This window comes from Felis catus, chromosome A3 (assembly GCF_018350175.1).
Source record: "Felis catus isolate Fca126 chromosome A3, F.catus_Fca126_mat1.0, whole genome shotgun sequence".
NCBI classification, from domain to species: domain Eukaryota; kingdom Metazoa; phylum Chordata; class Mammalia; order Carnivora; family Felidae; genus Felis; species Felis catus.
Genome location: NC_058370.1, coordinates 124948998 through 124961953, shown reverse-complemented (window position 1 = coordinate 124961953; position 12956 = coordinate 124948998). Strand labels below are relative to the sequence as shown.

The 12956-nt window shown below is 35.9% G+C and overlaps 1 protein-coding gene across 5 annotated transcripts in view; it reads right to left on the bottom strand.

Annotated features, from left to right (window-relative positions):
- The window catches only part of WDR35 (WD repeat domain 35), a 59786-nt gene that overhangs the window by 25408 nt on the left and 21422 nt on the right, over positions 1-12956 (bottom strand). For 4 of the 5 annotated variants that reach the window (XM_011281308.4, XM_045054907.1, XM_019827872.2 and 1 more), the window contains 4 exons: positions 12462-12494; positions 12040-12100; positions 4954-5098; positions 1027-1096 (listed from right to left, as the gene is read on the bottom strand). In XM_011281308.4, the coding sequence (XP_011279610.1) occupies positions 1027-1096; positions 4954-5098; positions 12040-12100; positions 12462-12494 (309 nt within the window). The remainder of the gene's footprint in view (positions 1-1026; positions 1097-4953; positions 5099-12039; positions 12101-12461; positions 12495-12956) is intronic. The other variant, XM_011281307.4, reaches the window with a different exon arrangement.

Here is a 12956-nt window from a genome sequence, read left to right as displayed (position 1 = left end):
TAATTAATAAAAGTAGCGGTACGCTCAGGATCTAGGAGAGCAACAGAGGAAGGAACATCTCATTTACACAGAAGTAAGCAGGGAGATGGAAACCTGAGCTCAGTCATAAAAGATGAACAGACGACAGAAGGGCCAGACCGTGCCAGAACGAGGAAGGGGAAACAGCATGGCACAGCAACAAGCTGGACGAGTCTCAAGAGCTTATGCTTAGTGAGAAAAAGCCAATCTCAAAAGGTTACATGCCACATGATTCCATTCATTTAAAGAATTCTCAGAGTGACAAAACCAGAAATGGAAACAGATGAGTGGTTGCCAGTGGAGCAGGGATGGGGTGGAGAACAAGTGTGAAAATGAAGAAATAGCATGAGGCAAGTTCTTTCATGATGGTAAGATTCCATAAAACCACACGCACACATGTACATGCATAAACTAGTGAAAACTGAGTAAGGAATCCGGTGGGAGTCCAGTTAATGGTGTCATTATCAATGTCAATTTCCTGTTTTTGATATTATACTACAGTTATAGAAGATGTCACCAATGGGAAGTGGGGTAAAAAGGTTCTAAGCTATCTGTACAACCTCCCATGAGCCTATAATTATTTCAAAAATGTTTTTAGGGGCCTCTGGTGGCTCAAGTCAGTTGAGTGTCCGACTCTTGATTTTAGCTCAGGTCATGATCTCATGGTTATGGGATTGAGCCCAGCATCATGGATTGGAGCTCCACACTCAGCGTGGAGCCTGCTTAAGATTCTCTGTCTCTCTCCCTCTGCCCCTCTCCCCCTCTCACGCTCTCTCTCTCTAAAATTTTAAAAAAGAATAAGAAAAAAAACAAAAATGTTTTTAAAAATCCAAAGAAGGAAAAATCACAGCACACCTAGAAAAAGGTTTTCAGAACAGAAATTTTTTTAAGAATTACCAGAATATGATGCTATTCACTAAAAACAAATTCTTTTTCAGATCTTAAACTAAAATTACAGTACTTCCAAATCTACAGATATTAACATTTGCTGGCAATAAGATCACTTACTTGAATGGCTTTACTATAGTCAAGCACCCCATCCACTGATCCAGAAGGAGTATCATCCACATGATAAATTCTGGAAAAAAAAAGTCAGAATTTCAAAGATAGTCTAAGTACAGGTTATACCGTTTCATAATCTCTAGAATAATTAGGTTGAATGTCACCAATGAATACTGTTATGTAACATAAATGTCCTGATTATTTTAAAGAGTTCTTGACACAACTTGGGGCGCCTGGGTGACTCAGTCAGTTAAGCGTCTGACTTCGGCTCAGGTCATGATCTCACAGTTCGTGAGTTCGAGCCCCGCATAGGGCTCTGTGCTGACAGCTTAGAGCCTGCTCCAGTCTTCAAATTCTATGTCTCCTTCTCTCTCTGCTCCTCCCCGTCTCATGCTCTGTCTCTCTCTCCTTCAAAAATAAATAAAAACATTAAAAAAAATTTTTTTTAAAAAAGAGTTCTTGACACAACTCAATCATAATAAGGTAGAAACTACCTACCAGGTGTTTCCTAGTTATGCAAGTAATATGTTCCTGAAAGCTAGGTCGAAAATATATTTGAACATTGAATCACATATTTTCAATGAATTTCATTAAGACCCAACAGCTATTTTACCTTATTCTCCAAATGAATGTCAGGAATAACTTCTGATACACTAAGTAAGTTTCTCTGTTGTTTCTCCGTAATTTCCTGTCTAATAATGTGCTCAATAAAGGTGAAGCCTAGGGGCGTCTGGGTGGTTCAGTCAGTTAAGTGTCTGACTTCGGCTCAGGTCATGACCTCACAATGCCGTGGATTCAAGCCCCGCATCAGGCTCTGAGCTATCAGCACAAAGCCTGGAGCCTGCTTCGGATTCTGTCTCTGTCTCTCTGCCCTTCCCCTGCTTGCTCTGTCTCTGTCTCTCAAAAATAAATAAATGTTAAAAAAAATTTAGCGCTGCCTGGGTGGCTTAGCTGGCTGAGTGTCCAACTTAGGCTCAGGTCATGATCTCGCATTCGTGGGTTCAAGCCCCCATCCGGCTCTGTGCTAACAACTCAGAGCTTGGAGTCTGCTTCGGATTATAGGTCTCCCTCTCTGTCTGCCCCTCCCCTGCTCGTGCTCTCTCTCTCCATCTCTCAAAAAATAAAATAAAACATTAAAAAAATTAATAAAAATTTTAAAAAATACATAAAGGTAAAGCCTAAATGTATTTGGGAAGCTCTAATTAATGGAATTTTTGTTCTGAACTAAAGAATTGTTCCCTATGTTCCCTGTGTGATGATGATGACTACTTTTGGACTCTGCCCATCTCTCTGATACCTTCATTATAATACTATTCACACCATAGTATCTCCACTAGTTTACCTCTCTCTCTAGTTGGTGGGTTTCCCGGAACCAAAGGCTGTATCTCTAGTGCCTAGCACAGTGCCATATACTGCCAGGTGCTCTATGTCTGCTGGAAAAACATTAAAACAAGTGGAGGTGAACAGGGAAGATACAACATAGAGTAGCTATGAGGCCCTGGGCAAGTCACTTAACTTCTCTGATCCTCAATTTCTCCATGTGGAAATAAGGGCAACCTTTTGCAGGGTTTTTTTTTAAGAGGCATAAATAAAATGATGTTTGTAAAGTACATATGCACAAAGCCTGATCATCAAGAAATCATAAATGTAATATAATCATAAGAAAATCAAGCCATTTTCTATCTCGAAAATATCATGAGATTTTATCATTGTTAAACTGAAATCATAATTGTACTTTGATCAATAAGGAGATTAAATGTTAAATTTAACAGAAATGTATTAAAGACAGAAAGAAAAAATATTTTAAAAAGAAATAATTTAGAGGTGCCGTGCTTCTGTATTTTACTACATTTCTATTAAGTATATCCAGCCACTATTTCTACTAGTTATCACAAAATAAGAGTCAACGGTTAGAATAGGAGGGCTCTCAAGAGATCACGTGACCCCCTTCCCCCTCTTAAAACAAGCAGGGTACTACAAGAAAGGCCAATCTGAGTGAAGTGCTTCAGAGCCAGATCAACCTGGCTTTATGTCCCATCTCTACTTATCAGCTAGTGACCTTTGGCAAATAATTTAAGCTCACGTGTCTAGTCTCTTCTCTGTGAAACAGGATTAATGAGAGTACTCACTAGGCTTACTGGAGTATCTGGCAGGTAAGAAGTATTCAGTGTTGGCTGTTATCACTATCATCAAAGATATTTTACAGATGAGGAAAGTGAGGTCCAGAGAGAACCTGCCCAGTCATATCCCACACAGAAATACAAGGAAATGCTGCCATCTTAAAGCCAGAATATCTTCAGCTGGCTCCCAGGACACTCACTCTATGGAGAGGCTAGACTTTTCTGTCCCAACTTTGTCCTTAGATCTACCTTCTCCCTGCAGATGGCAGTTCTCTTGCTTATTATTGCTACCACTGCCACATGCTATCCTGAAAAAGGCCAAAGATTCTTCCTATCTAAACTTTCAGAACTACTGAGAAGATATAGTATTTTTCAATTTTTTGTTGTTGTTGTTGTTTTGCTTCCACATGAATTCATGCATCCAGAATATTTTTACTAGGGACATTTCTCCTATCTTAGTACCTGAGTGAATCTTAAAGGAAAGGGAAGATTGCATTAAGACAGCAAGCATGTGTGAGGGAAGATGATCTGAAAAAGCAACCCAGGGTTTCTGACATAACCCCCAGTGCCCACTCCCAACAGAGGTCTAAGCCCTGATTAAGAATTATTAGGTTAAAGCACTCAACAAAATGCTTTATTTAAAGGTTTAGGGTGGGGCATCTGGGTGGCTCAGTCAGTTAAGCCTCTGACTTTGGCTCAGGTTGTGATCTCAAGGGTCATAGATCCAGCTTGTGTAGGGCTCTGTGTTGGCAGTGCATAGCCTGCTTGGGATTCTCTCTCTCTCCCTCTCCCTCTCTGCTTCTCCCCTGCTCACACTCTCTCTCTCAAAATAAATAAACTTTAAAATACATACATACATACATACATACATACATACATACATACATACATAAAGGCAGGCTTAGGGTAACAACAAGTGGGTAAAATACAGAATATCACCAACAGAGATAATATAACTTACAAAAACTCAGTAAACACATCTACACCTTGAAACTTATCGCAGGAATCCCCCCATCCTAGTCCTAACTTCTCTATGTAGTAGAGCCCTCTCTATCACTTAACCCAACTCCCTGGAATCCAGGGCAAGAAAAAGAAGCCCAAGTAACCAGTTCACCCTACCTGAAGACCTCCTCCTTATCTGTGTCTAAGAACCTGCCTATCCTATGGTGGCTGATACTAGGATCACTCCCACTCTCCCAGAACAACCTGTGCCACTAACCCATAAGAATGAAGCTTTGGTCAGACATTCAGTTGAATAATCGTATTTCCAGTATAGCATAATAACCCTAACATGGTGAGAGTAGGTGCGAGAGAATAGCTATTTCCTTATAAAAACACAGACTTCTGGGGTGGCTGGATGGCTCAGTCAGTTGGGCGGCCGACTTCGGCTCAGGTCATGATCTCGCAGTCTGTGAGTTCAAGCCCCGCGTCGGGCTCTGTGCTGACAGCTCAGAGCCTGGAGCCTGTTTCAGATTCTGTGTCTCCCTCTCTGTCTGACTCTTCCCCATTCATACTCTCTCTCTGTCTCAAAAATAAATAAAACGTTAAAAAAAAATTTTATAAAAAAAAAAAAACACAGACATCCAGTTTTAATCTCTAAGGGCTTTCTTTTATTATACCACACCCCTTCTTATTTATTTTGATCAATTTAAACAAATAATTTGAAAGATTTTGAAAGATTTTGAATGGGAAAGTATTATTTCTAGTAATCAAAACAACTTACAGTTCTCAAGCATGACAATTTAGAATTAACTATGTCTGGTTTAAATGTGATACGGCTGAGCTACTAAAAACCATGTATCAAAAGATATACCTTTCTCTCCCTTCTTTCCGAGACCGCGTGATCTGATTAATTTCCAATGCTGTGAGCTTCTTTGCCACACGATATTGCCAGGTATAAAATGCTTCTTTTGAAGCTGCTATCACATGGGTTTTGGTCATTGCAACAAATAATGGTACTATTTAAAAGAGCATTAAAACAATTAGGTTACAGTTACACAGAATCACAGAATGTTTGTGCTGCAAAGGAATTCAGTGACCACTGTATTCAACTCCTCATTTCAGACAATATACCCAACACGCAGTCTCTAAAATCAAAAAACATAATCAAAAGCTTGTAGGACCATACAAAAATATTACATGAAAATGGATCAAAGACCTAAATGTAAGAGCTAAAATTACTGTAGAAATCTTAGGGGGGCGGGGGGGGGGAACCTTAGAAATAAATCTTTGTGACCTTGGATTAGGCAAGAGTTTCTTAGATATGACACCAAAAGCACCAGCAACAAAAGAAAAAGTAGATAAACTGGACTTCATCAAATTTAAAACATTTGTGCTTCAAAGGACACCATCAAAAAAGTGAAAAGACAACCCACAGAATGGAAGAAAATGTTTGTAAATCGTATATGTGATAAGGAATTATTTCTAGAATATATAAAGATCTCTTACAACTCAATAATAAAAAGACAAAAAACCCAATTAAAAAATGGTCAAAGGATCTGAATAGACATTTTTCCAATGAAGATATACAGTCACTAAGCAAAGGAAAAAGATGTCCAATATCATTAGCCATCAAGCAAATGCAAATCAAAACCACAATGACATACCACTTCAAACCCACTATAATGGCTACAATCAAAAAGTCAGCCAATAACAAGTATTGCCAAGGAAGTAGAGAAATGGTAGGGAAATAGTGGTGCATCCACTTTGAAAAATAGTTTGGCAGTTTCTCCATTTGCTAAATACAGAGTTACCACAGGCCCCACCAACTCCACTCCTAGGTATATACCCAAGAGAAATGAAAACAAATGTCCACACAGAAGCTCACACACAAATGTTCAGAACAGCATTGTTCATAATAGCCAAAAAGTTGAAATAGCCCAAATGTGCAATTAACTGATGAAGAGATAAATCAAATCCCACTACCTCCTCCCATCCCCATTATTAATACTGCTTGGTTTGGGCCTTTATCCTTCCCTCTGACCTCACATCTTATAATTCCTCATTAAGTTATAAAAGAAAATTCTAGATGGCTAACAAACACAGGAAAAAATGCTCAACATCACTCATCATCAGAAAAATACAAATCAAAACCACAGTGAGATACCACCTCACACCTGTCAGAATGGCTAAAATTAACAACTCAGGAAACAACAGATACACTGCTGGTGGGAATGCAAATTGGTTCAGCCACTCTGGAAAACAATGTGGAGGCTCCTTAAAAAATTAAAAATAGAATTACACTACTAGGTATTTATCCAAAGTATACAAAAAGGCTGATTTGAAGGGGTACACGCACCCCAGTGTTTATAGCAACGCTATCACAATAGCCAAATTATATACACAACGGAATACTACCCAGCGATCAAAAAGAATGAAATCTTGCCATTTGCAACAAAATGAATGGAGCTGGAGTGTATTATGCTACGTGAAATACGTTAGTCAGAAAAAGACAAATATCCTATGATTTCACTCATATATAGAATTTAAGAAACAAAACAGACGAACATAGAGGAAGGGAAGGAAAAATAAGATTAAAAACAGAGAGGGAGGCAAACCATAAGAGACTCTTAAATACAGAGATCAAACTGAGGGTTGCTGGAGGGGAGGTGGGTGGAGGGATGGGCTAAATGAGTGATGAGCATTAAGGAGGGCACTTGTTGGGATGCGTATGGAGCGTTACATGTAAGTGACGAATCACTGGGTTCTACGCCTGAAACCAATACTACCCTGTATGTTAACTAACTTGAATTTAAATAAATAAATTTGATTAAAAAAAAGAACAATTAGAGATTAAAAAAAATAAAATCATGAAGAAGAGAAGCTAGATTTAGAGTACTGTATGGTAAAATCTGTGTACAAGCGGACCCACGCAGTTCAAACCTGTGTTGTTCAAGAGCCAGCTGTATCATTAAAATTAATTTTTGTCTGTTTAAAAAAAAGAAAAGAAAATTCTCCAAAGTTCCTTCCTAATTTAGGAAAATATTCTCCTAACCATATAACTTTGTTCATCTATTCCTTTTCTTAGAGAACATTTAAGCTCCTACCCTTTGTAGGATCTGTGTACCCTTTGATGACATAGCCTTATAAAATCTAGCTTAAAGATTAAAAAATAGAGGAAGAAGTAAAATAACTTGTCCAAGGTCACAAAACACAAACTAAATACCATAAAACTAAGCAAACACATTCACACAAACTATGTAAAAACAAAACAAAACTCCATCATAAAAGATCATTTTAGTACCTATTTTCTAAACTCCTGAATAATTAGAATAGTATAAAACTTGTGTTTTATTCAATATTAAGCTAAATAATTATTCATATGGCCAGAATAAAGGAATGGTGTTAACAGCAGCTACCATTTATGGAGTTCTTGCCATGGTCCAAGTAAACATTTAAGGCATTAAAAGACTGAGAAAATGGACAAAGAATCAGAAACCAGGCTAATGATAAAATAGTAATTGAGTAGATTACCAACTTTGTGATTCAAATTCAAGAATTTTTATATACAAAGTAATTCAGTATAGTTGAATCATGCTAAAAACATTTTTTCATTACAATTGTCAAGGTTTTTCTATTTGAAACACGTACTATTATTGAACTCTAGAGGGAGCCAGAAGCCTTTCCTGTAGGGAACAAGTGGTTGAAAGGTGATCCTGGAAAAGTAGCAAGGGCCTGGGGAGCGCTGAGTGAGAAGAATGAGCATGCCAGGCCCAGGCTTTGCTCAGCTTTCTCTGACCCCACTCTCACTAAATCATAAGACATTTGCTAAACGTTTAGTAAATTCTACCACAGACACTCTAATGCTGATGAGTATAATGCCTTTAGTGGGATTTGAAATAAGTTCACAACTTTAAACTATTTTCTAATATGGGGCACCTGTGTGGCTCAGTGGGTTTAGTGTCTGACTTTGGCTTAGGTCATGATCTCGTGGTTCCATGAGCTCGAGCCCCACATTGGGCTCTCTCTGCTGTCAGCACGGAGCCCGCTTAGGATCCTCTGTCTCCCTGTCTCTCTACCTGTCTGCCTCTCTCCCTCTCTCTCTCTCAATCTCTCTCTCTCTCTCAAAAATAAACATTAAAAGAAAATATTTTCTAATAAAATACAATTTTTTCTAAGCATATATAAAAGCATTCCTCTAACCAACATTTACATACAACTATAAATTATACTCATGTTCCTCTCTGATACATCCTAAATAATCACCATACCTTATCATTAGCCTGGTTAAATTAAAATGTTAGTGGTTCATGGAAAGAGTCAGACTTTTGGATTCAAACTACAGGTACTTGCTTAACTCTGTGGCCTTAGATAAATCACCTTTTCTCTCTGAACCTCAGTTTACTTACTGCAGTTGGAAATGATAATATCTTATACAGCTGCTTTAAAGATTAAAAGAGATAACAAAGCATGGCAAAATCTCTGGAATAGAATAAACACTTAATAATAATTTCAAAGCCAATATTTATTAACTTATATATATTACATATATATATTATTTATATATTTAAGTTAATAAATATATACATCAGGTACATATACCATATACTATAAATACATTAACTATAATTATTTGGTTCTATATAATATATAATTGTGTTAATATATAATGAAAATATTACATAGTATATATTCTCACTCACACTCACAACTATTCTATGAGATAAGCATTATTACCTCACTGGGCAGATGAAGAAACTGAAAGAGGGAGGGGTTAAATAACTTGCTGAGGTGCATGGCTAGAAAGCCGGAGGTGAGACAAAAGCCCAGTTAATCGGGCTCCATAATCTGTGCTCTTAACCACGATGGCATATTGCTTCTAATTAAGGGTTAATAATAGTATTAGATGTGGATACTAGTATTGTTTTTATTTTTATTACCTATATAGGTTTTTATAACAAAGTCACATATAAACCCAACAGTCAATACAAAAAAAAAATGCAAATACAAATATATCTAAAACATACATTCTTTGGATCAGTATGGGAGTAAATTCAGCAAATTCATATGGGTAGATAATCCTGTCTACAAAAACTATGCTAGATTTTCATTAAAAGATCCATCCCATCCTGGTGGATTAGTTCTTAGTTTCCTAGAACTAAGCCCCCAGGAGTACGTTAGGAATCCAAATTTTAACAGACAGAACATTTTAGAAAAAGAACACAACCAGGATAAAAGCATTCCATGTTCCTCTCAACTACTCATTATTTGGAAAGAAAAATTTCAAATATTTAGAATGATTATTGGAAACAAAAATTTTTAAGGAAATAATTACGCTTCCATTAGCTGAACTTTGTTAACACTTATAGGCAGAAGTCACTAGGCAGGCAAAGGATGTAAAATAACCTAAAACAACCTAGGAATTCATATATAAGTAAAACTTGCTTGTAATATTTTAATGCTGAGGCCTGAAATAAATGTCTACATCTGTAATGTTCCCTTACTTTCCTACTTACTAATTTCTCAGCCTCTTAAAAAATCTGGTAAACTGAAATTGCACTGACATGTTTTCATCAAACTGCCTTTCTCTAGAATCTATGCATGACTCCAGGCATGTGGTAGAAACCATCATTAGAAAGCCACCTACCAGCTCCCACCAAAATGGCTAAAGCACAGGCACCTGGTACTTTCCAGGCACTTTCCATGCCTTCGTTTCTCTGCAAATGCTGCTTTCCTTCTCTCCTTAAAATGTCACCTGAATAAACACTTATCCTTCAAAATTCAGCTCAAATGAAACCATCTCTAAGTAGCAAAGATATGTCTGATGTCCTTACTCACTAATATCCACTTATCCAACACCTAGCACGATACCAACCTAGCACACAGCGGGGGAACAGTACACCAGTGTCGAACGGATTAACTACATTTCATTATTTGTTTAGATATCCTACAGGAAGTTTCATAGTCAATTTTTTATAACTCCAGATACCCAGTACAGTACCAGAAACTCACTGAAGTTTTGCTAAATAAATGTGTCATTTTCCATTTTCATGATAGAAATAAGTACTTTCCATATGCTCAATAAGCATTTGTTATAGGGCAGGCACGGTGTTAGAGGAATACAGAAATTAATAAGACACAGATCTCTAAGGAGTCCAAAATCTTGTGGGGAAGGCAAACGAGAAAATCAGTAATTGTAGTGCAGAGTAAAAAGTAGTACTCTGAACAGAAGTGCACCTTTAAAATACCTCTTAAAGGTATTTTAAGAGCTCAAAGGAAGAGCACCGGAAAAGGGCACGTAACTCCTCCATGCATAGTACAAAAGCCCCACAGACTAAACTTGTATAATAATGCATAAAGTTCTTTTAAAAAGTTTCTACAGAGATTGGCAGGAGGAAGAGGAGCACAAAAATTACACTTTTCCAGAGCAACATCAGTTACACACTTTTTTCGTTTTACCCTCCAGTCCTCACAAAAATCTGGCATACAAACTTAAAAAAGGAATTTTACAGGATATGTATGAAACAAAAATGTTGAGTCCTTGGCTCGGTTTACTGCAAACCAATGAAAGAACTGTTTGTTAAAATTTCAGCCAGCGAGACTGCAAAAAAAAAAAAAAAGTTTCAAGACTCAAAAATACAAATAATCATGCCCTCAAGTATTTGCCATTTTATGAAGGTGAAGGATTTACATCTGGCTTTATGAAAAAAAAAAAAAAAAAGACTACCTATGATTAAAATTACTTTGAGGCTAACCCTACCATCATTATTCTGTTAAAACTTTTGATATCAAAAGAAAAAACATATAATCTAAAGACTGACATAATTCATCCCTTAGAGACTGTTATGTTTCCAATACAAGATATTCCTGTGATAAGAGTCTGTAATAAGTTTAAGCTAAGCCTTTTAACAAGGAACACTAACATATATACATATATATGCAGGTACAAATATAAACATACCTCTATAACAATGAACGTAAGATATGAAGTTGAAAAGTGTCAATATATAAAACTGAGTTACCAAAACTCTAAACAGACAGCATAAAATCTTGAAAGCCCATTAAGTATTTCTTACATTTGCTTGTGTCACCCAAACAGTTTAGCAAAATATATTTAGAAGGGAGACGCTAACATTTGATGAAGGTTAAATATGAAATCTGAAAAAAAAAAAAATGACTAGCTCTCAGATTCAGAAAATTCAATGGGTTTTCAATTTTTGAAGTCTAATAATTTTTCTAATACCATATCCAATAAACTACCACACTTAAAACACATTACTTTTGGAAGTTAAAGTGAAATCGCCACAAAATATTTGGTAATGATTTTTAACAAAAAAACTTAAGAGTTAGATGAGAAATTTTTTAATGGTTACTTTCATAATTGTTGGATAGAGGGAATGGTAACTCTAAAGTAACAAATGTCTTCTGAAAACAAACAAAAAAAAATCAGGAATTTTTGAAAGCTGTCTCTATTAATAGATTGATTTCATTAGAAAAATCTGGAAAGAGAAAATGCACTTTTACAAGCAGCTAAAGTGTTTTTATAGAAGAGAGGTATTTGCAAGCAGCTTATTAATAATAAAAGTGGTTTAACAGCAAAATTGTTTCTATAATCCCATTTATTACATGCTAATCATTACATTGCATACCAACTCCTACACAAGTATATTTCCCACTGAAAGCAAATAATGGCAGTATAACACTCATGAGATTACCGTGGCTTTTAGAGTAAACTTATAATTTATTGTATTAAACAGGATATTTATACGGTGAAGTGGAGCATTATTGATAATTTGACTACGATAATTGGCATAAACTGGTGCTGGACTTGGCAAACCAGGAAAAATGGTCATTCTTGTTTAGAAGACCATTTTAATTAATAATGCCATAGCTAGGTTTTTAAATTAGTTGTACAAATAAAACTTGATTAAAGAGGGAATAGACATTAACATTTCCTTACCAATATCAATATATTTGGGATCCAAAGGTGTGCCAATAGAATTACAAAGAACTAGCACAAACTGTAAACAAATAAAACAAAGAGTATCAGAATTCCTGCTTCTGTACAATGAAAGAAATAATGCTTAATATATCATGCTTATCTCTGTAAAGTATCACAACAGGGAAATAACTGATAAAATTAAGTGCAAAGAATAGCAGACAAATATAATCTACAGCATTAAACATAAAGATATACGAATTAAAATTAAACCAAGGCTGATTTCTCAATATAATGGAACACTGTCATTTTTAAGAGTTCACCTAAGAAACACAAGTACACTGGCTACGTTTCATTATTTACACTTCTAAAATTCCTGATCAGCTCTAACCTCAAAATTCATTTTTATCTTATAATCAGCTATATAAGAACTAATTTGTTACCATTGCACCAAATGTTTCCATCTCGTTCTCCTCCTTTGAAGCAATATAAAAATGACATGTACACAATTAATTATCAATAATTAATATTCAGTAAAATAATCAAGCATAATGCACACTTTACACCATACTAAAGTGATAATTTCATTCTTCTATTGTTAATCACCTTTTCTATATCTTGTGCTAAGAATACTATTTTACTTAGATATTCTCCCGATTGGAATAACGACTTCAAATAAACCAATTCTCTACGTACTACTTACATGCAGACTTTCTCTTTCTTTTTTCAGCTTCTCAAGAAAAACTTCTTTAATTTCATAAATGTAAATTAAATGAACCCTTGTGCACTGTTGGTGGGAATGTAAACTGATGCTGCCATTGTGGAAAACAGTATGAAGGTTTCTCAAAAAGTTAAAAATAGAACCACACTATGATCCAGGAATCACATTACTGAGTATTTACCCAAAAAACACAGAAACACTAATTCAAAGGGATACA